This window comes from Balaenoptera musculus, chromosome 12 (genome assembly GCF_009873245.2).
Source record: "Balaenoptera musculus isolate JJ_BM4_2016_0621 chromosome 12, mBalMus1.pri.v3, whole genome shotgun sequence".
Taxonomy (NCBI): Eukaryota; Metazoa; Chordata; class Mammalia; order Artiodactyla; family Balaenopteridae; genus Balaenoptera; species Balaenoptera musculus.
In genome coordinates, this window is record NC_045796.1 from 81,432,783 (window position 1) to 81,457,670 (window position 24,888).

The 24,888-nt window shown below is 40.6% G+C and overlaps 1 protein-coding gene across 2 annotated transcripts in view; it reads right to left on the reverse strand.

The window, feature by feature from the left end:
- Window positions 1-24,888, reverse strand: part of CD109 (CD109 molecule) — a 130,374-nt gene that overhangs the window by 71,768 nt on the left and 33,718 nt on the right. For both annotated transcript variants that reach the window (XM_036871866.1, XM_036871867.1), the window contains one exon: window positions 336-375. In XM_036871866.1, coding sequence (XP_036727761.1) covers window positions 336-375 — 40 coding nt within the window. The remainder of the gene's footprint in view (window positions 1-335; window positions 376-24,888) is intronic.

A 24,888-nucleotide genomic window follows, 5' to 3' on the forward strand; every position in this document is an offset into this window, starting at 1 on the left:
CCCAGTGCTGACCAAGTGAAAGATATGGGAAACGACTGTGGTTATGCTTTTAAAAAAACACCGTACAAAATTTTAAATATGTTATGATCACAACAAAGTAGAAAAACAGAATAACTATACACACGAAGAGCAGGATAATGGCACTACAGCCAATCTTGTTCCTACTTTACTCTTTATAAAGAAAAAATGTTCAGACCTATAGGAAATACTAGGATTTTACCTGGTAAAAATCCATTGGGATTTTACTTTAAATAATACATCTCTTAGAAATTTCTCTTATCTCTGTGGAAAGCAATAAATGTGTTTTCCTTCAAAATAAGTTGAAGAACTCTTACCATATTCTGAAACCTGAAATGACTGATAGTATGTCTGGTCCTATTGGGAAGAAGAAAAAAAAGATGAGTTCTTATTTAATTACTTTGCTTGCTTACTTACCTCACAAAAACATATAGAAAACATTTTTAATTACATTTATAATTATTTAATGAACAAAACAATTTATTTTAACTTTGTAGAAGTTTATTTTTAGTTATCTGCAACATGAAGTCTGTGAATTTCATGAGTTTTTCTTAACAATCCACGAACATAAAAAGGTGACCTGTCTCTTTAATTCACTGATGGTCATTGAAACAAACCGCTTAACCTGACTTCCCTCATTTGTAAAATGAAAACAAGATTAAATTAGATAATTTAGGAGTTTATCAAGCAAGGATAACGCATGTCAAACTAACAGGAAATGACTTCAAATTTGGTTTGTCTATCCCTATCAAAGCAAACCAATGAAGAATATATAAAATAGTCAAGGATGCAAAATCATCATGGACCAACACCCTTTATCTTCCTAATTCCTTGAAGTATTTTCTACTGTAACCCTTAAATCAGTACACTCTACCCTACTTTAACACATATTGTTAATTATTTCCTTTTCCAGGATCAACAAGAAAACGTGTGGCCTAGAATATCTTTTTTTTCCAACTCCTCATATTTCTATTTCTCCATTCCTAATCATAGGTAACACATTAAACAGAACCACTTCAAGATAGCTAAGAAATTCCACCAATGAAATGTGTATTCCAATTCTGATTCCCTAAGTTTATCAAAGCAAATACACAGATGCAGCTTCAAGATATTGGCTTTTTTAAAAATCATATTTGTTTAACCTAAAGTAACTGTACATCACCTAAACTAACATGATAGTATAAATCAACTATACCTCAATAAAAAATAAATAAAATTTTAATAAATAAATAAACTGTACACAAGCAAATTATTTTTTAATCCTAAAAGAAGGATACAGTTCATTTCAAAGTATAAGACAAATACAACTACTTATATGCCAACAAAATAACTGTCTAAAACTTGGCTTCAGTGTTGTCATTTAAAGTAGATCCCAAAGAAATTGTGTTGATCAGTCTTTAAGAATCTCCACATTTGTCACTTCTATCTTAAAGTGTTTTCACGTCATATAAAGGAATGTTATAAACTACATGTCTTTGATTCATTTATAAGTTCTGATTTGTCATCCTCAAAAATCAAATCAAGAAGGCAATCTACCTTTAATACCTGTTTTACTGATAACATAAGAATTCTAGGCTTGGGACTTCCCTGGTGGTCCAGTGGTTAAGAATCCGCCTTCCAATGCAGGGGACGCAGGTTCAATCCCTGGTCGGGGAGCTAAGATCCCACATGCCACAGGGCAATGCACCGCAACTACTGAGCCCGCGTGCTCTGGAGCCCACGCGTGACAACAAAAAGATGCCGCAACTAAGACCCGACGCAACCCAATAAATAAATCAATAAAAATAAAATAAATATTAAAGAAAAGAATTCTAGTCTTTAAATTACTTTTTGCTTTACGACTGAGGTAAAGCACAGGTAAGGCTGTGGAATAAGCGATTTAACAACGATGATGTCTGTTCGTCAAGTTAAGTTCACATAGCAAACCCCAAGTGAGTACTGCATATAAAACACCATGTGAGGCTCTGTAAAGGTTAACTACAGTCCGCAGCATCAGAAGTTCAGTCTAGAGATGGAGCAGACACAGTCCAGTGCAACACTGCAAGGTGCCCTGGAGTTTCATGCACTGTGTTTCTGCTCTCACTCTCCCCTATGCTTGACTTACACACACTTCCACCTCTGCCCATCTTCCAAGACTTGGCTCAAATATTACTGCTTCTCTGGATCCCCAATCTAAAAGTAATCTCTATGCCTCCATGCACTTTAGTCCTTCTTTCTTTGTCACTTTTCACCCTGCATCCTGAATATTTAGGTACATGGCTTATCTTGCTGCAAGTTCTTTGAGAGCCAGGTTCATGTTATACCACGTTTTTATCCTTCATAGTTTATCCCTTGAGTTGCCAACCTAACAGACTGCCTGATACCAAAAAAGTTCTCAAATAACATATATTAGATTGAATAAAAAGTGCTAGCTTTGACAAACGTAGAAAATCAACTAATTTGTTTGGGCCTCCTTTAAACAGCCTTGAAACCAACTTTTAGGCAATTATTTAACAAACAAGTAGTTACATTAGTTTACATTTGAAATAAATTCTCCCTTCCTGCCTCCTGCATTACCAGTCATCCCTGACAATTCCTGGATTTTCCATCTCTCTGGTTGTCTCCTCCCCTTCATTCAGTCTGTAAACACTGTCACATCTTCTGTTCTCCTGGTACTCTTAAGTATCTTTCTGACTTGTTGCCTTAACGGTCCTTTCTTTCTGATCTTGAAATGTTGGCCCTTCCCATCCCGAACCCAATGCTCTTGATAAGTGAGCTCATCAACTCTCATGGTGTTAACTGTCATCTCTAAGCTAAACACTCCTAAACCTTTATCTCTGGCCATCCCTCAAGCTGGAGATTCAGACTCAAATCCACCTTCAAGACACCTCCACCTGCATGTTCTACAGAAGATCCTGGACTCCTTTATCTGGGTTTAGCCTCCACCAGGGACCTTTTCTTGATCGCCTCTCCCCGTGCTGGGTTAGATGCCCCTTCTCTCCCATCATACCCTGTGTATAACTCTATCACTTTACTTAACACAGTATACTATAATTATCTGCTTTGTGCCCATCACCGGAAACAGACTATGAAGTCACTGGGGGCACAGCACCTAATTCAGCATGCTTTCAAGGTTTGTTGAATGAATGTATGTATTAATGAATGAACGCATTGAATTTTGTCCCCAGGCTGGTTCTGATACCGGGGGCTCATCAGATTAGCTTCAGTTATTGTACAGCATTTCCTGCAAGAAATTGAAATAACCTTCAGACTACCCTGAGGAGGCACAGCCATTTGTCAAGTGACCCATGGAGTAACCTTAACTCTCTGCCCTGCATTTAGAAGGAATATGAACGTCAGGCAGTGGAAGAAGCCAGCCATCAGGGAAAACTGAAGAAAAAGTGGGAGAAAAGCGCTTCTTTTCACTGTCATTTAAATTGTTCCAATAAATCAAGAAATCATCGTGTAACTGAGTGCTGACAGTGCGCTTTGTACCAGATGAGGTTTTCCCAGGGTGTTTATAAGTGGTAAAATGCAAATCTAGAAATAAATTATTTTACTGTCCAAGGGGTTTGGAAAGCAGAAATGAGTTTTGTCATTTTCAGCATGTGGTCATTAGGCAATCAGGCCATACCAATTTTCACAATGAGTTTAGTTTTCTTTATAAAATATTTTTACAAAATATATAATCAAGAATGTAGAAGAGGGACTTCCCTGGAGGTCCAGTGGTTAAGACTTCGCCTTCCAATGCAGGGGGTGTGGGCTCGATCCCTGGTCGGGGAGCTAAGATCCCACATGCCTCTCAGCCAAAAAAAAACCAAAACATAAAACAGAAGCAATATTGTAACAAATTCAATAAAGACTTTTAAAAAAAAGGTAGAAGATACTGAAATATTTTAAATTAATAATAATTCAGAGAAGTAGCAGCCCTTTATGCCACAGATAAACACAAAAACACTGATACTGAGTACTTTCATTAGCCTAGAACAGGGATCTGCAAACTTTTTCTATAAAGGGCCAGGCAGTAAATATTTTAGGCTTTGCAAGCCATATGGTCCCTGTCACAACTTCTCAACTCTGCTGGTGCAACACAAAACAGCCAGAGACAACACAAACAAATGAGACCGATTGTGTGCCAACAAAACTTTATTTACAAAAACAGGTGTTGGGCTGTATTTGGTCTTTAGGCCAGGGTTTGCTGACCCCTGGTCTAAAATATAAAATTTATTTCCATATTCTTCTATGTTAGTTCTAGCTGAACTAAATTTGACTAAATCAAATTAAAAACATGAAGCAAAAAACAACCCCAGACCTTTTGTAGGAAGTACAAGTTCCATTTACTAAACAACTTTCCTTCACTTTCAAAGAAACGATCTACTTCAAAATGAGTTTTTAATATTTATTCTAGCTCGTCAAATACAGCTTGTGCTCATTCACTCTGGCAGCAACTGGAGAGAGAGGCTGACCTGAAAGCTTAAATATCCGGGCAGCATGTCTTCTAAGCAAACACCTTTCCAGACAAAAGAATACATAACTCATCAACATCTTCAGAGCTCTGTTTTCCTTAATATGGTCGCTGCTCCGGGGGAAAACACTCCGTTAGGACACCTGCTCTTCAGCACATATCTTCACTCTCTATCTGTATTACATGTAAGTCCACCTCAATTAGATTTCTAAACAACTTCTAAAGCAGAATGGAAAAGGAGAACAAGGAGGTGCTCTCGGTAAGCTCTGTAACTTCTTTATTCCCTTATCCCTAAGTCAGTGGTTCATCGTGATGGTGTATGTTATGGAAATCGATCAAATGGAAGGGGAAAGACAGAAACACACTATTCTTACCTTCCTAAGAAATACACTATGACTACAGTGCAAACTGCAGATGTGAATTACTACAACCTTCTATTCCAGTTACACATTTGCCTTCTCTAACCATGAAGCCATCCAACTCTTGAGAGGGTTTCTATTTTTAACAAACTTCAAAAAATATGGCACGCTACATGACCGCTTAAAACCGTACATTTTTTTTTAAAGGCAGGTCAGTTTCTTTCAGCTCTTGCTGCTGGAATAAAAAAAAAAAATGCCAGAAACAGAATTCAAGGCCTGGATGCATTCTTTGTGTTTGCACATTTCTGTTCATTTATGATCATTTTAACTTTGTAAAAGTCTGCTTTAACATTGACCTCCGGTGTCTGGATTTAATTTTTATTTAAAGATCAAGAAAGGCACTGAATTTTTTAAATCCACACATAACAAGTTGTTAAAATGGAACGATTTAAGACTCAGTTTTGGCTCTGTCCCCCAAGACAACAGAGGCCAAGTACAGCCACGTTCCCAAGCCAGGTGCAGGACTAGCAGCAGGGGGCTTCCCTGGTGGCTCAGTGGTAGAGAATCTGCCTGCCAGTGCAGGGGACACGGGTTCGAACCCTGGTCCAGGAAGATCCCACATGCCGCAGAGCAACTAGGCCCGTGAGCCACAGCTACTGAGCCTGCGCGTCTGGAGCCTATGCTCCGCAACAAGAGAGGCCTCGATAATGAGAGGCTCGCGCACCGCGATGAAGCGTGGCCCCCGCTCGCCACAACTAGAGAAAGCCCTCGCACAGAAACAAAGACCCAACACAGCCATAAAAAAATAAATAAATAAAATTTAAAAAAAAAAAAAAAAAAGAAGACTAGCAGCAGGATCTGCAAAGGAGGTCTCCAAAAACTGGTTTTGCAACCCCTTTTATTTTTTTTTTTAAATTTTTGAATTTTATTTTATTTATTTTTTTATACAGCAGGTTCTTATTAGTCATCCATTTTATACACATCAGTGTATACATGTCAATCCCAATCTCCCAGTTCATCCCACCACCACCACCACCCAGCTGCCACTTTCCCCCCTTGGTGTCCATACGTTTGTTCTCTACATCTGTGTCTCTACTTCTGCCCTGCAAACCGGTTCATCTGCACCTTTTTTCTAAGTTCCACATATATGCGTTAATATACGATATTTGTTTTGTTTTTCTCTTTCTGACTTACTTCACTCTGTATGACAGTCTCTAGATTCATCCACATCTCTACAAATGACCCAATTTTGTTTCTTTTTATGGCTGAGTAATATTCCATTGTATATATGCACCACATCTCCTTTATCCATTTGTCTGTCAACGGGCATTTAGGTTAATTCCATGACCTGGCTATTGTAAATAGTGCTGCAATGAACATTGGGGTGCATGTGTCTTTTTGAGTTATGGTTTTCTCTGGGTATATGCCCAGGAGTGGGACTGCTGGATCATATGGTAATTCTGTTTTTAGTTTTTTAAGGAACTTCCATACTGTTCTCCATAGTGGCTGTATCAATTTACATTCCCACCAACAGTGCAAGAGGGTTCCCTTTTCTCCACACCCTCTCCAGCATTTGTTGTTTGTAGATTTTCTGATGATGCCCATTCTAACTCATGTGAAGTGATACCTCATTGTAGTTTTGATTTGCATTTCTCTAATAATTAGTGATGTTGAGCAGCTTTTCATGTGCTTCTTGGCCATCTGTATGTCTTCTTTGGAGAAATGTCTATTTAGGTCTTCTGCCCATTTTTGGATTGGGTTGTTTGTTTTTTTAATATTGATCTGCATGAGCTGTTTATATATTTTGGAGATTAATCCTTTGTCCGTTGATTCATTTGCAAATATTTTCTCCCATTCTGAGGGTTTTCTTTTCGTCTTGTTTATGGTTTCCTTTGCTGTGCAAAAGCTTTGAAGTTTCAATAGGTCCCATTTGTTTATTTTTGTTTTTATTTCCATTACTCTAGGAGGTGGGTCAAAAAGGATCTTGCTGTGATTAATGTCAAAGAGTGTTCTTCCTATGTTTTCCTCTAAGAGTTTTATAGTGTCCAGTCTTACATTTAGGTTTCTAATCCATTTTGAGTTTATTTTTGTGTATGGTGTTAGGGAGTATTCTAATTTCATTCTTTTACATGTAGCTGTCCAGTTTTCCCAGCACCACTTACTGAAGAGACTGTCTTTTCTCCATTGTATATTCTTGCCTCCTTTGTCATAGATTAGTTGACCATAGGGGTGTGGGTTTATCTCTGGGCTTTCTATCCTGTTCCATTGATCTATGTTTCTGTTTTTGTGACAGTACCATATTGTCTTGATTACTGTAGCTTTGTAGTATAGTCTGAAGTAAGGGAGTCTGATTCCTCCAGCTCCGTTTTTTTCCCTCAAGACTGCTTTTGCTATTCGGGGTCTTTTGTGCCTCCATACAAATTTTAAAATTTTTTCTTCTAGTTCCGTAAAAATTGCCATTGGTAAATTAATAGGGATTGCATTGAATCTGTAGATTGCTTTGGGTAGTATAGTCATTTTCACAATATTGATTCTTCCAATCCAAGAACATGGTGTATCTCTCCATCTGTTGCTATCATCTTTAATTTCTTTCATCAGTGTCTTATAGTTTTCTGCATACAGGTCTTTTGTCTCCCTAGGTAGGTTTATTCCTAGGTATTTTATTCTTTTTGTTGCAGTGGTAAATGGGAGTGTTTCCTTAATTTCTCTTTCAGATTTTTCATCATTAGTGTATAGGAATGCAAGAGATTTCTGTGCATTAATTTTGTATCCTGCAACTTTACCAAATTCATTGATTAGCTCTAGTAGTTTTCTAGTGGCATCTTTAGGATTCTCTATGTATAGTATCATGTCACCTGCAAACAGTGACAGTTTTACTTCTTCTTTTCCAATTTGCATTCCTTTTATTTCTTTTTCTTCACTGATTGCCATGGCTAGGACTTCCAAAACTATGTTGAATAATAGTGGTGAGAGTGGACATCCTTGTCTTGTTCCTAATCTTAGAGGAAATGCTTTCAGTTTTTCACCATTGAGAATGATGTTTGCTGTGGGTTTGTCATATATGGCCTTTATTATGTTGACGTAGCTTCCCTCTATGCCCACTTTCTGGTTTTTATCATAAATGGGCATTGAATTTTGTCAAAAGATTTTTCTGCATCTATTGAGATGATCATATGGTTTTTCTTCTTCAATTTGTTAATATGGTGTATCACATTGATTGATTTGCATATATTGATGAATCCTTGCATCCCTGGGATAAATCCCACTTGATCATGGTGTATGATCCTTTTAATGTGTTGTTGGATTCTGTTCGCTAGTATTTTGTTGAGGATTTTTGCATCTATATTCATCAGTGATATTGTCTGTAATTTTCTTTTTTTGTAGTATCTTTGTCTGGTTTTGGTATCAGGGTGATGATGGCCTCACAGAATGAGTTTGAGAGTGTTCCTTCCTCTGCAATGTTTTGGGAAGAGTTTGAGAAGGATGGGTGTTAGCTCCTCTAAATGTTTGATAGAATTCACCTGTGAAGCCATCTGGTCCTGGACTTTTGTTTATTGGAAGATTTTTAATCACAGTTTGAATTTCATTACTTGTGATTGGTCTGTTCATATTTTTTATTTCTTCCTGGTTCAGTCTTGGAAGGTTATACCTTTCTAAGAATTTGTCCATTTCTTCCAGGTTGTCCATTTTATTGGCATAGAGTTGCTTATAGTAGTCTCTTAGGATGCTTTGTTTGCTGTGGTGTCTGTTGTAACTTCTCCATTTTCATTTCTAATTTTATTGATTTGAGTCCTCTCCCTCTTTTTCTTGATGAGTCTGGCTAATGGTTTATCAATTTTGTTTATCTTCTCAAAGAACCAGCTTTTAGTTTTACTGATCTATGTTATTGTTTTCTTTATTTCTATTTCATTTATTTCTGCTCTGATCTTTATGATTGCTTTCCTTCTGCTAACTTTGGGTTTTGTTTGTTCTTCTTTCTCTAGTTTCTTTAGGTGTAAGGTTAGATTGTTTATTTGACATTTTTCTTGTTTCTTGAGGTAGGCTTGTATAGCTATAAACTTCCCTCTTAGAACTGCTTTTGCTGCATCCCATAGGTTTTTGGTTGTTGTGTTTTCACTGTCATTTGTTTCTATGTATTTCTTTATTTCCTGTTTGATTTCTTGAGTGATTTCTTGGTTATGTAGTAGTGCACTGTTTAGTATCCATGTGTTTGTGTTTTTTACAGTTTTTTTCCTGTAATGGATTTCTAATCTTGTAATGTTGTTGTTGGAAAAGTTACTTGATATGATTTCAATTTTCTTAAATTTTCCAAGGCTTGATTTGTGACCCAGGATGTGATCTATCCAGGAGGATGTTCCATGTGCACTTGAAAAAAAAGTTTGTTCTGCTGCTTTCGGGTAGACTGTCCTATAAATATCAATTAAGTCTACCTGGTCTATTGTGTCATTTAAAGCTTCTGTTTCCTTATTTATTTTCTGTCTAGATGATCTGTCCATTGGTGTAAGTGGGATGTTAAAGTCCCCCACTATGATTGTGTTACTGTCAATTTCCCCTTTTATGGCTGTTAGCATTTGCCTTATGTATTGAGGTGCTCCTATGTTGGGTGCATATATATTTATAATTGTCATATCTTCTTCTTGGATTAATCCCTTGATCATTATGTAGTGTCCTTCCTTGTCTCTTGTAACATTCTTTATTTTAAAGTCCATTTTATCTGATATGAGTATTGCTACTCCAGCTTTCTTCCGATTTCCATTTGCACGGAATATCTTTTTCCATCCCCTCACTTTCAGTCTGTGTGTGTCCCTAGGTCTGAAGTGGGTCTCTTGTAGACAGCATATATATGGGTCTTGTCTTTGTATCCCTTCAGCCAGTCTGTGTCTTTTGGTTGGAGCATTTAATCCATTCACGTTTAAGGTAATTATCAATAAGTATGTTCCTATGACCATTTTCTTAATTGTTTTGGGTTTGTTTTTGTAGGTCCTTTTCTTCTCTTGTGTTTCCCACTTAGAGAAGTTCCTTTAGCATTTGTTGTACAGCTGGTTTGGTGGTGCTGAATTCTCTTAGCTTTTGCTTATCTGTAAAGCTTTTGATTTCTCCATCGCATCTGAATGAGATCCTTGCCGGGTAGAGTAATCTTGGTTGTAGGTTCTTCCCTTTCATCACTTTAAGTATATCATGCCATTCCCTTCTGGCTTGTAGAGTTTCTGCTGAGAAATCAGCTGTTAACCTTATGGGAGTTCCCTTGTATGTTATTTGTTGTTTTTCCCTTGTTGCTTTCAATAATTTTTCTTTGTCTTTAATCTTTGCCAATTTGATTACTATGTGTCTCGGTGTGTTTCTCCTTGGCTTTATCCTGTATGGGACTCACTGCACTTCCTGGACTTGGGTGGCTATTTCCTTTCCCATGTTAGGGAAGTTTTCGACTATAATCTCTTCAAATATTTTCTCGGGTCGTTTCTCTCTCTCTTCTCCTACTGGGACCCCTATAATGCGAATGTTGTTGCGTTTAATGTTGTCCCAGAGGTCTCTTAGGCTGTCTTCATTTCTTTTCATTCTTTTTTCTTTATTCTGTTCCACAGCAGTTGCTGCCAGCATTCCTAGGCTTGTGGCTACATCAGTCTTCAAGGCCAGCATCTTTAACTCTCTACTCCATCTTCACATCACCTTCTCCTCTGTGTGTCAGCAACTAACTTATGGTTTTGCAACTCTTAACCAAAAGAAAACACACTAGAAAAGAATTTTAGGAGAAAGCTTTTGATGTGCTAGGAGTCACACACACCCCAGCCCCAGGGATCAGGTGGGAGTTGCCTGCCCCTCACTTCAAGCCTGGGGAAAAGGGCTTCAATTGGACAATCCAGAGAGCTGGATGTGTGTCCCCAGGAGCAACCTCAAGCTGTAGTGGACAGGCACTTGACACACCTGAAAAACCTAGAGAGAAAAATACTGCTGCTGACCTGCTGCATGGAAGGCTGAGCCAAGACAGGATGCTGTGCTGAGTTTCAGGGATCAAAGAACACATGAGCTTTTTCCCTCAACCAAATGTGCAAAAAAAAGAGAGCCAGCATGAGGCTGTCTTCTATCCTAATCAAAACCAGCCTCCAGAGGCATAAGGCAACCCCAGGAGATGCAGCTGGAGGTGTACTGTAGACGCCCAGGAGCTGAAGACGGAGCTGGAGGAAAGAGCCAGCTGGAGGAGAGAGAGTCAAAAGCATCAAAGACACTTTGGATGAGAGACTTCCCAGCAATGGTAGGGGTGCTCCAAAGAACCCACAAAAGAGCTCTAAGAAGGAAAGGTGTTCGTTTTAAATGCCTGCCAAGCCCAGAGAGCTCTGATGTCAGCTGACAACAGTATTATTTTAAACCATATTAAACATTTTTGTAGAATAAATATTGGAAAATTCATATGTCTCATCCTTATACATCAAGTAAGAGGTTTTTCTGGGGTTTTTTTTAACATCTTTATTGGAGTATAATTGCTTTACAATGGTGTGTTAGTTTCTGCTGCATAACAAAGTGAATCAGCTATACATATACACATATCCCCATATCTCCTCCCTCTTGCGTCTCCCTCCCACCCTCCCTATCCCACCCCTCTAGATGGACACAAAGCACTGAGCTGATCTCCCTGTGCTCTGCAGCTGCTTCCCACTAGCTATCTATTCTACATGTGGTAGTGTATATATGTCAATGCTACTCTCTCACTTTGTCCCAGCTTACCCTTCCCCCTCTCCGTGTCCTCAGGTCCATTCTCTATGTCTGTGTCTTTATTCCTGTCCTACCCCTAGGTTCTTCAGAACCATTTTTTTCTTTTTTTTTTTTTTTTACATTCCATATATATGTGTTGGCATATGGTATTTGTTTTTCTCTTTGTGACGTACTTCACTCTGTATGACAGTCTCTAGGTCCATCCACCTCACCACAAATAACTCAATTTTGTTTCTTTTTATGGCTGAGTAATATTCCACTGCATATATGTGCCACATCTTCTTTATCCATTCATCTGTTGATGGACACTTAGATTGCTTCCATGTCCTGGCTATTGTAAATAGAGCTGCAGTGAACATTGTGGTACATGACTCTTTTTGAATTATGGTTTTCTCAGGGTATATACCCAGTAGTGATGTAAGAGTTTTTTACCCCTCGCCTCTCTTCCCTCTACCCAATTCAATCCTGCAGGAGTGCAATACAGCCTCCTGAGTCGGGGACAGGCAGCCAGACCAGAGAAGACCCAAGCTGAGAGAAGGGGGCACTTAATTTTATTGGGCTGGACATATTAATTACTGAATGCAGACTTTTGCATGCATACATGTAACCAAAAATGACAGGACCTCTTATTACCAAAGAATAACCATAAAAGTGGTGGGATTTGCCCTCCACTTCAGACACTGTTTACATCTGTCATTTCTCTAATATACATCTGTTGACGCTTTTGTGACTTACTAGTTTTTAAGGTCTTTGCTAATTTTACGATAAAAATCAAAGAGGGGAAAAAATAGGATATTACATGACTACTGTTCCATAGGTATTAAGGCTAAGCTTAGGAACATTAGTAGGGATCTGAATAAAGCTAAAAATATAGAACTTTCCTGTTGTATGTTAGGTGGGAAGAAACAACAGTCAGTAGACATCTAAAGATGATAAGACATAAACCCTACATTCAAGGTGCTTACAGTCAGGGAAGGCTACATGTAAGAATGCAAAGAGCTCTAGAATGAAGAGTCACAAGACTGTGGATAAGTCATTTCAGCTCTGGATTCCAGTTCCCTCAGCTGTAAAGTAAGGGATTTGGATCAGAGAACTTGTAAGCCTCTTACACCTTTAAAATTCCATGCGTCAACTAGATGCAGGTGGAGGGACTGTACAACTTGGATGGGGCGAGGGGGTTGGGGTACTGAGGCTCGGAGCTGGGGGACAGAGCTGCAGAGCTGGCAGCAGGCACTGCGGGCCAGGGGCCTTGAAACCCCGTCCCCCTAGAACAGAGTTCCCTTTCTGAGTTTATGATTAACCTCCCTCTCCAAAACTTTATTCCCTTTCTTGTCCCCTCTGACCTCAAGCCTGTGCTAGCTGAATGCCAATCAACCAGAGTCAGGTGACTAAGATCACTGTCGCCTATGACATCCTTAATGCACTAAAATCGCTGCTGTAGAGATCATCATTAACGTACAAACTCAGGCTGTTTCTCCAGGGCAAGATGAGCCGACAGACCCCCAAGCCATGGACCACCTGGCCAGAGAACTGTAAATCAGAGACTTCCTGACCCTCAAAACTACAAATAAAGAAATGTCACAAGATGATGATTAAGCTCGGCGTCTTTGTTCTTTTCCTTTAAAAACACCCCAACTCACAGACCAGGTTGGAGTGGACCTGACACTTGTTCCCCACTCCCTTGCTTGGCACCCTGAAATAAACCCCTACTCTGCTGCAAATACTGGCTGTCAGAGTTTGGCTTTCTGCACCTGAGCCTGAGCTCGGTAACAAAGTCATCGAAGAGAAAATTGGAGGAGTTTGTGGGTCAAGCTGTGGAGGGTACTGGACATCTGGCTAATGTGTTAGATTTCATCTGTAGACAGTGGGAGGCTCTAGTAACTTTTATTTCACTCTGAATGTCAATGTTATAAATTTCATACCAGACTTCTGAGGACAGAGAAAGCAAACATGTATGTGAGTGATTCTCTCAAATTATAAAAGATATAAAAATGATACTTTCATTATTTCCCACTGATTATGAAAATAATGCATGGTCAATGTAAAAACGCCCAAACATTATTCAGTAGAAAGAATGACATGTTTATGATAAACTCCCAAACAAAAGAAATCATCGATATTTGTTGTCTTATTATTGATTTTTGCAGAAAGTTTTTAGGCAGTAATATGACATGATTAAAGTAGTATTTTAGGGAGATCACAGCATGTGGGGTGATTAAAGGGAAAGGAACTGAAGTCAGGGAGACTCCCAGGGGCTCGCAGCTGTTTACCAAATACATGACTACCTTCTATGTTAGGTCATAATGTTCCAGTCTGAGGGTAACAGGGGACTGCTTTAGGGGGCAACAAAAACTAAAGAGGGATGGATGAATTCAAGAGACACTTTAAAGGAAGAAGTATTAGGTTCAGTGACTGACTGGGTCATGATTGGGGCAAAGCAGAAAGAGGGGTAAAAGGTTTAAGTTAATTAAGTAAGGAGGCCATTGGACTGATGGGGCTCTCACGCCGTGGGTGCCCTATGTAAACAAACCAGGATCTAAGCCTGTGAATGCCTCACGGTTATGAAATCAAAATGCTAAGGACAACCAATCAGATACAGTCACCTAGGCTTTAAGCTATGGTCAATCTATGATTTCCTTTCTTTGCTTCCATCTTTTCTCTATAAAGTCTCTCCTTCACCTCTTGTCTGAGGGGACTGTCCAACCACTTCCAGTTTGGCACTGCCAATTCCAATCGATTTCTGCTCAAATAAACTCAAATTTTTTAATATGCTTCAGTTTACCTTTTGAGATTTTGAGATTTCAAGCATGGTCTTTGGGAGACTGTAAGGTTTTTGAGAAAGCAGGAGAAAGGAGAAGCCCGTGAACAGGTCAAGGTTTTGGTCTTAGATATGAAGAATTATATCTTTTCTGTAAAAGAAAAGGATAAGCATGAGATGGGTGCAAGCAAGGTAGATATGTAAATGTGGCAGAGAAATTTAAAGAAACTCCTATCTGATGACATCTGTTTTCTTTACAAAGTAGAAAGGGAGATTATCTACTGAGAGTGAGGAGGGAGAAACCAGAATCTCCCCATAAGATAGCATTTTCTTGAATCCCTTCCCTCATTAGAAAGAATCACAAATATTCTGGTACCCATCAAGACTGGAACTAAACATCCGAAGAACTGAAGTTGTTCTATACCCGATAATTACCCATAGTGATAGGACTTGGGAAGAATGGATCTAACCAACAACCAAGACACAGACTGTTGTCTGTGACACAGGGCTCCAGGTGGAAGGATCCTGGTCCAGGCATCCTATGCCACGAGCACATTCACACCGTAAGAAGTTTCACCATTTGCAGTACCAAATACATTATGCTGTACAAGGGACAAACTGGTTTCCTTAGTAGAAAAGTACGAACTAGAAGCATGCTCTCTTTAAAAAAAACAAACAAAAAAAAAAATCACTCATTTAACCCTTTCCGTTCCTACTGAAAGTGGAAAGAATTGACATCTTCAAAGACATGCAACATGACCAGTTTTCTTGGGCACCAAACTCAAGCAAGAGGAAAAAGCAGAAGTGTAGCTACAGCTTTGTACTGAATGGGAAAGGCACACCCTTGAGGCAAAATAATTCCATTTGCTGCTCATTTCTCCTTTTCTTACTCCACCCAGCACCTCAGTACTCATTTCAGGCTCCACCTTGATACCCAGTGCTGCCGCCAGCAGCTGGAGTCCAGTGAGTTACAACTCTCCCCTATGTCACTGACAAGTAAGCATCATACAGGACTACACACATCACATGAGTATCAAGTTGCTGCCTTTGGGGTTGTACAATAATAAGATACAATCATTGGGTCCACTGCATAAAGGGTATCCAGGACCTCTCTGTACTTTCTGTGAATCTACCTCAAATAAAAAGTTCTTTTAAAAATTAATCTTCCTACAGATTCACAGACATAGAAAGCAAACTTATTGTTACCAAAGGGGAAAATGGGGGGGATAAATTAGGAGTTCATGATTAACAGGTACACACTACTATATATAAAATAGATAAACAACAAGGACCTACTATATAGCACAGGGAAATATATTCAATATTTTGTAAAAGCCTATAATGGAAAAGAATCTGAAAAAATGGATATATATGTATACATAACTGAATCACTGTGCTGACACCTGAAAAAAACACAGCATTGTAAATCAACTATACTTCAATTTAAAAAAAGAGATGCAAGTCTAAAAAAAAAAAATTAAAGTCATAGAACTAAAAAAAAAAAAATTAATCTTATGGCTCATAATACCAAGATTATACAGTCTGCTAGGTGACAGCAAGCTAATCCGTAGTAAATACACTAATGGATACTACATAGTTCCCTACCAGGCAACGCATATGCTGTAACATGAGTCTCCTAGGCTCAAACCCTCAATTCAAAGTCCTGGCTGTTGTGTTCAGAATCTGAGACATTTTTGAAAACAATGCAATGTATGAGGGAGTGACACGTGTGGCACCCGAAAATCATGTGACAGAGGTGGGCATCCTCCCCACCAATGCATCCAGACAGCCCTGTTGACATCTATGTTCAACCAAAAAAGTGACTGCCTTAAAACAGCAATTGCAGCACATATTAAATAATTTAATGTTATAGAGCTGAAAAGTATCAGGAAATCTAGCTTGTAGCCCTGACCCTACCCTAACACCACCTGAGCCCAAACAGGTCACTTAGATTCTTCCTCCGTCAAAGGAGGAGATGGGTCTGGGTTACCTCTAAGATCCTCTCCAGCACCAAAACCCTGTGAGATGTGCTGACGGACTTCTCAGACTCCCCATTTCACTGATGATCAGGACACGCTAAAATCCGATCCCAAAGTTTTCTCACTGAAGAGAGGGGTCGGTAAGGGACATGTGAAAGGAAGGGCATCCCTAGGGTAGCTTCTGGAGAGAAAGAACAAGACAAGGAACTCCTGACATAAATTAGCTTGGAGCCAGAATTTAATTAAATGCGCACCCCCAGGGACTGACAATTAGCAGATCAAACGACCTAATAAAGTCACAGGAATAATACGGCACAAAACATGTGCATGCATCTTGAATCTCACAAGAGACCAGGATATTCAGTTCTTGACTGAAATCTTTTTTAATCTTCAAAATCAGAAAGTCCAGAATATTAATCCAAAAGGCCTGTTTCCTACTGGCTCACAGGTGCACCAAGTACACAACTATATATTGCACATATCCTCAAAATGAAAATATATGAACATATCTCTACTAAGTTGTAGTCTCATATAGAAGACTGGGGCTATAGGTCAGAGAGCATCACAAAGGATAATGACCAGTAGCAACAGTCTAGGAGAAACCGTTCAATCACTCCGTTCACTCATTCTTTCATCCCACAAGCATAAATGAGTTCCTACAACAGGACAGAATAAATGTGGAAATTAATCACACAGAACTCTTGTCTTACGGATGCAACCCAAGTGCCCATCAACAGATGACTGGCTTAAGAAGATGTGATACGTGTGTGTGTGTGTGTGTGTATGTATATATATAGGTATATATATATATATAATGGAATACTACTTAGTTGTAAAAAAGAACGAAATTTTGCCATTTTCAGTAACGTGGATGGACCTAGAGAATATTATGCTTAGTGAACTAGGCCAGAGAAAGATAAATACTATGATATCACTCGTATGTGGAATCTAAAAAATAATACAAATGAATCTATATACAAAACAGAAACACACTCACAGACATAGAAAACAAACTTATGGCTACCAAAGGGGAAAGGTGGAGGGGGGAGGGATAAATTAGGAGTATGGGATTAACAGACACAAACTACTATACACTAGACACAAAATAGACAAGCAACAAGGATTTACCGTATATCACAGGAAATTTTACCCAATATCTTGTAATAACCTATAATGGAATATAATCTGAAAAAAAGACAAATCACTATGCTGCACACCTGAAATTAACACAATATTATAAATCAACTCTACTTCAATTAAAAAAAAAGAACTTGAGTCTTCAAGGAACTCACAGTCTAATAAGTAAGGCAGTCATATTCTGTAAAGCTACACTGATCACGGTTTGGAAAGATGAAACAAATTCTGGAAATTGATGGTGGTGATGTTTGTACAACCATGTGAATGGACTTGATGCTACTGAACTACACACTTAAAAATGGCTAAGACGGTAAATTTCATGTATACCTTACCACACCAAAAAAGGAGAAAGAAAAGCCTACACGGATCAGTAAGTGCTGTAGAGGCGCTGGGTAGAAGGACCTAGGGAAGAACGGAGAATGAAGTGCTAGCCTCCACCAGTTGACATGCTCTAAAAAACCAAAATTCTAAAACTAACTCCTCCTTCCTTTTTTCACTGCACATGCAAGCAAGAACTTAAGGTCTTTCCCCCAAAAAGCAGCCTTCTTTCAAGCAGAGGCTAGCAAAAGGATTTTGGAAGCCACATCCACGTTCCAGAGAGGATACACTGTTTGCTGACCTGTCACAGGTGGGTCCATGCTCTGTTCAGCTGTCATCACCAGCCAGGGGATCACCAGATGCCACTTGTGGAGCGTTCCAAGCTCAAGAGCTGTCCAAACGAATGTGTGCTCTTTTGCAAAGGACAGTGGCTTCAGAAAAACCCTGACAGCAGAAGCAAACTGACGAGGGAACAGAGCAGAAAGATAGATAAGGAGCATCTGAAAGGCTATAAAAGGCCACGCAGCGCCCCTCTACCTGACGTTCCACAACAACTAGCTCAGGAGAAAGGAGATATTGTTACAAACAAAGGAACAATTCAGTGCAGACTGCCTCTGAACTACACAACAATTTTACACCCACAAACTAGGACACAGGGCTTCAAAAAAGTGATCTCGGGCCTCGGGGCTATCGTGCTTTCTACCTTCTATTTCTTGTCTGCCAGCCCAACACTGGCCTAAGATCAAAACAAGGGCTGAGAAACTGCAGTCAGATGCAGCCAGGAGAGACCAAGAGGTCGTCTGGTTCAGGGGTTCCTACGCAGGCTGTGTATCCAAGCTCCAGAAAAGCTGCTGTAAAAAAATTGAGACCGTGACCCCAAATCTGCTTTAGGAAGTCTAGGCTGCCAGGGGGCCGTATGGAGCTACTCACCTAGAGGAAGTAGCTCCGTCTCACCACCAGGGAGTTCCAAGAACAAATCGGGGGCGTGCCTTTTCCACTACCCACCACCACCTCTCACTGGAAGAGACAGAACCCGAAGATGCCTAGCTGTGGGCACACAGCAGCACTTCTCAAAACGTGGTCCTGAAAACAAATAGGATCTCCTAGAGCGCTAAATTAACATGCAAACTCCTAGGTCGCTGCCTGCGAAACTGACTTGCCGTCTGGGGGCGGGGCGCTGGGCTGCGCAACTTGAACGAGAGCTGCCGTCGGCGGGTTCCCAGGCACACGGGTGCTTAGGAAGCACGGCTAAGTTCCAGCAGCGGGAGCTGTACCAGCCACTCTGGGAGGAAAGACACGCTGTCTGCTCCCAAGGAAGGAAGGTGCAGGGCTGCGATATCCAGAAGCAGGGCTCTCTCAGTGCTCTTCCTTCGGGTCCTCAGAGGAATGTGACACCCATGCTTGAGTCGCCCAGAGACCTGAAACTCTGGGCCAGCCGAGGCTGCCCAAGGGAGAGGGCAGTGCGGTAAGGTCCCTCCTGCCTCCTGGGAGCGTGGTGCTCAGACACCAGCGCCAGCCTCTCTTTTAAAGAACCTCTAAATCTGCCTTCTAGTAACCTGGAATACAATTTATAATCAAAGATGCCAGGAACTTTGCGACTAAATCTGGAATCTACATACAACAGAAGATGCGTCAGCCTTAAAAAGGAAGGAAATTCTGACGCGTGCTATAACCTGGATGAGCCTTGAAGACATTAAACTAAGTGGAATAAAGTCACAAAAAGACATACACTCTATGAGTCCACTTATGTGAGGTACTTAGAGTAGTCAAAATCATGGAGACAGAAAGTAGAACGATGGGTGCCGGGGACGTGAGGGCAGGGCTGGGAGGAGGGAAATGGGCAGTTATTGTTTCATAGGTACAGAGTTTCAGTTTTGCAAGATGAAAAGAGTTCTGGAGCCGGATGGTGCACAACATTGTTGCAAAACATTGTGAATGTATTTAATACCACTGAACTGTACACTTAAAAATAGTTAAGACAGTACATCTCCTGTTATGTATATTTTACCACAATTTTAAAAATAGGGAGGAAAAAAAAAAAAAACATTTGCAACTATTTGGGAGAACCAAGGACACCAGTCAAGAGATAAGGCAACTAGAGAAATACTAAAAAAAAACAAAAATACAAGCGATGCCTGACTTTTAAAACAAATCATCTTCCCAAGGTGTATTTGTAAGATGATTATCAACTTAGAGCACATTTCCCCACTTGACCTATAATGTACATGAGGTAAAACACGTGTCTGTGGAGGGGTGTTATGGCTAAAATAAACCCCTTCCCTCTGCGAGGAGGGTCTGGTGCTCCAGGAACTTAAGGGAGAACTGATGGAAAAGGGCCTGGAGACGTGGAAGGGACCAAAGTGTGGGAGAGCCGGCAGGGACGGTGATTGTTCCCAAAGCAGCAAAGAACAAGTCCCATCTGATGCAATCATATAGATTAAGTATATGCATAAATAGCACACAAAAAAGTCAGCATTCTTACTAAATTTTACTAACTTCAAGAGGGCTTAAAAATAATAATCATCAAGACTTGTTTTATAATAATGCCACTCTGATTATCTGCATGTCACTACAAATCAAAGCTCTGGTAAGTCCTGTACACATTGTCCTTCAGTAGTAATACTAAAATCAGGCCATATTTTTTCTAGAGACAAAATGGGATTTCAAAACAGTCTCCTGAAAATAATTATTTTCCCCTCCCTAAAATTTATACTAAGAATGGTCACTGCCTTGGGAAAATAAAAATATGGTCTATAGGGGCTTCCCTGGTGGCGCAGTGGTTGAGAATCTGCCTGCTAATGCAGGGGACATGGGTTCGAGCCCTGGTCTGGGAAGATCCCACATGCCGTGGAGCAACTAGGCCCGTGTGCCACAACTACTGAGCCTGCGCATCTGGAGCCTGTGCTCCGCAACAAGAGAGGCTGCGACAGTGAGAGGCCCAGGCACCGCGATGAAGAGTGGCCCCCGCTCGCTGCAACTGGAGAAAGCCCTTGCACAGAAACGAAGACCCAACACAGCCGTAAATTAATTAATTAATTAATTAATTAATTTAAAAAAATATGGTCTATAATGGTGGATTGTTTAAATAATAAATATATTTCCTCCATAATAATTATTCACAGCTAAATGGAAAAGAGTTCAATAATAAGCAATATAGAGTCCTTGAATGCTGTATTGGAGTCAAGGAAAGAAACCAGAGACCAAGGCTGGATCCAGTTTGCTTCTCATAACATTTCTTTGACTGTACTGACCTCTGGTGGCCATTGGAGGAATCTTTTTTTTTTTTTTTTTTTTTTTTTTTTAATAACGGGGTTTATTTTCCCTCAGTTGTGTGCCTTAACGTTGTATCACCTAGGGGGGGATCCTTTCACAATGTATATGTATATTAAATCATCACATTGTACACTTTAAATATCTTACAATTTTATTTGTCAATTATATCTCAATAAAGCTGGAAGGAAAAAACATGATATCACCACTAATAAGTTCCTGATCAATATGCCTGTCTTCAAAAAGATAAAGATGTTTATAGAATGTGGAAAAGGGGACATTATATTTAGTTCAAGACCAATGACTATGATATAGCTTTCACGCATTCATTGAACAAGTACTGACTTCTACCTTGTGCGAAGAACCGTGCTAAGTCTCCAAGACACAGGGGAACCAGGCTCTGCCTACAGACCTCATACAGACTCTGCCTATCAGGTCCTGCCAATCAAGTGACAGGATTGGACCAAGAGAAGCACAGCGTGCTACGCAAACGTCCAGAGGCGCTAGGCCATCAAAGATAATGCCTGAGGACAAAAGCAAGGAGCTAGAAAAACAGCAGAAAAACAGCGTCCCAGGCAGAGGAAGCAGCCCGCGGGGAAGGCTCTGGGACAGGACAGACTGGCGAGTTTAAGAAACTTAAGGAGTAATACATCTAAAGCATAGAGTTCAAGGGTAAGGGTGGCCCTTAACGAGGCCAAAGAGGTGGGCAAGGACCAGATTTGGTGAATGTTTTTTAATTTTTCAAGCACTTGAATTTCCTTAAGAGCATTTATCTTTTTTTCCCGTTAAAGCAATAGGACAGGTCAAGTGCACAAACTACTACCTGAGAAATCCGGGAATTCTTTCACCCTACAGTCTCACACCTCCCAGCCTTTCTCCACGATTCTAGTCTCCTCTCTCCCCTGGTACATACTCTGTGTGCCACTCACTGAACAAAGGAATCCCTCAGAGGCTGCTACCCGCAAGGCTGAGACCGGGTCACTGTGCAGAGGTGACCTTGGAATGGACCAGCGATGGACAACGGACCCAGTGACCCATCCGCGGGCTGCCCACCACCCATGCAGAGGCTTGCTTGTAGTACCCTGAGGAGATGGTTATCAGGCTGAGCCAGTGCGCTCGGCCCAGATCTGGACCAGAGGACACCCTAGAGGTCGGAGAGAAGCGAGGGGAACGGGGCCGACCACAAGCACAGAGGAAGCCGCTGGCCCCAAAGCACAGGCGCTCATGCTGACAACAGACCATCTTTATCCCCAGGGGGCCTGAGTGAGACTCGCTCCTTGGAGGCACCTGACGGGCCTCACTGACTGAGCGCCTCACAAGTCCTCTGCTGTTGCACTACCTCGTGTTCTTCTGTCACCCCTGTGTCACTTAACTTCGTCATATTAGTCATCTCCCCACAGTAGTCTTTGAAGACAGAGACCAGATGTTAGGCTTCCTGGTATCATATCACCGCACTATAAGCCCTCAACACATATTTGATGGAGGATGGTAGGTGGATGGATGGACGGGTGGATGGATGAATGGATAGATGGATGGATGGACAAACAGCTGATTCCTGGGGAAATGATAATGAAACCAAAACGTGGGAACAGAGAATAAAGTCCTAACTCCTTAAAACTCACAACATGCGTCCTAATCTGCAGCTCCCAGCATCCTCGACATGTGTCAGTCCCTCCGTTCTCCCCAGTCCCCAGACCCCGGGGCTCTCCTCCACCTTCCCTGCCTCGACACAGACCCTCCTCTCTCCTACGTCTCACAAACACCTACTCTGTCCTCCTTTTCTACAAGCTCCAATGTCTGGTCCACCCAGCGTTGATCACCCCCCGCTCTCAGCGTCCGTAACTCCTTGCACGCTTTCTCATTTCCTCTGTGGCACAAACTCTCCATGAGCCCAGCGCGCTCCTTATCTTCATGCAGACGCTCAAAAAACATGTGCTAAGGGGACCTAGCTCTGCTTTTAAAATGTGGCCCCTGAAAATGCTAACTAAAGGAAAATTTTTTCATTTTTAATTATTAGGTACTTGGTACTTTTATCTCACCTCAGGCCACCTGCTAATGAATGACTATTCCTTCTAATAAAGTGGCTCTCGAAGGAGGAGGGAGAGGGCATTTTTCGAAAGGGACATTTGGTGACATCTGGAGACATCTCTGGTTGTCACGACTTGGAGGGAGGGGACGGCTACAACTGGCATTTAGTGAGTAAAGGTCAGAGATGGTGCTAAACGTCCCACAGTGCACAGGACATCCCCGCAACAATGAATTTTTTACCGTAATGTCAAAAGTGAGAAGCCCTGTTCTAATAGAATTTTTAAAGCTCTTATTTGTGAATTTATATACATTTTAATAAATTCCAAAGAAAAAAGTTAGAAAATATTCAATGAATCTTCAAACACCACAGAGTGATGCACCAGAGAAAACCCAAGGCAGAGACACAGAGGGCGTTCTAGTGCCCCTGCCCTGTTAGATCTCGGAGCCATGAGAGTTGGCAGCAAATACGGGAAGTAAGCGGGGGAGCTGGGCAGAAAGAAGCATTGGGGAGCAGAAGATTGCGGTAGCTGTTAAGGTCACTAGAGTTTTGTTTTTGTTTTTGCTTTTGCTTTTAACATCTTTATTGGAGTATAATTGCTTTACAATGCTGTGCTAGTTTCTACCGTACAACAAAGTGAATCAGCTATACATATACCTATATCCCCATATCCCCTCCCTCTTGCGTCTCCCTCCCACCCTCCCTATCCTACCCCTCTAGGTGGTCACAGAGCACCGAGCTGATCTCCCTGTGCTATGCGGTTGCTTCCCACTAGCTATCTATTTTGCATTTGGTAGCGTATATATGTCCATGCCACTCTCTCACTTCATCCCAGCTTACCCTTCCCCGTTCCCATCCTCAAGTCCATTCTCTACGTCTGTGTCTTTATTCCTGTCCTGCCCCTAGGTTCGTCAGAACCTTTTTTTTTTTTTAGATTCCATATATATGTGTTAGCATACGGTATTTGTTTTTCTCTTTCTGACTTACTTCACTCTGTATGACAGACTCTAGGTCCATCCACCTCACTACAAATAACTCAATTTCATTTCTTTTTATTGCTGAGTAATATTCCATTGCATATACGTGCCGCATCTTCTTTATCCATTCATCTGTCAATGGACACTTAGGTGGCTTCCATGTCCTGGCTATTGTAAATACAGCTGCAATGAACATTGGGGTACATGTATCTTTTTGAATTATGGTTTTCTCAGGGTATATGCCCAGTAGTGGGATTGCTGGGTCATATGGTAGTTCTATTTTTGGTTTTTTAAGGAACCTCCATACTGTTCTCCATAGTGGCTGTATCAATTTACATTCCTACCAACAGTGCAAGAGGGTTCCCTTTACTCCACACCCTCTCCAGCATTTATTGTTTGTAGATTTTTTGATTATGGCCATTCTGACCAGTTTGAGGTGGTACCTCACTGAAGTTTTGATTTGCATTTCTCTAATGATTAGTGATGTTGAGCATCCTTTCATGTGTTTGTTGGCTGCATGAGCTGCTTGTATATTTGGGAGATGAATCCTCTGTCCGTTGATTCGTTTGCAAATATTTTCTCCCATTCTGAGGGTTGTGTTTTCATCTTGTTTATGGTTTCCTTTGCTGTGCAAAAGCTTTTAAGTTTCATTAGGTCCCACTTGTTTATTTTTGTCTTTATTTCCATTACTCTAGGACGTGGGTCAAAAAGGATCTTGCTGTAATTTATGTCATAGAGTGTTCTGCCTATGTTTTCCTCTAAGAGTTTTATAGTGTCTGACCTTATGAAATTAGAACACTCCCTAACACCATATACAAAAATAAACTCAAAATGGATTAAAAACCTAAAGTTTTTAAAACAAAGATAAAGTAGGTTAGACCAATCTCTCATCAG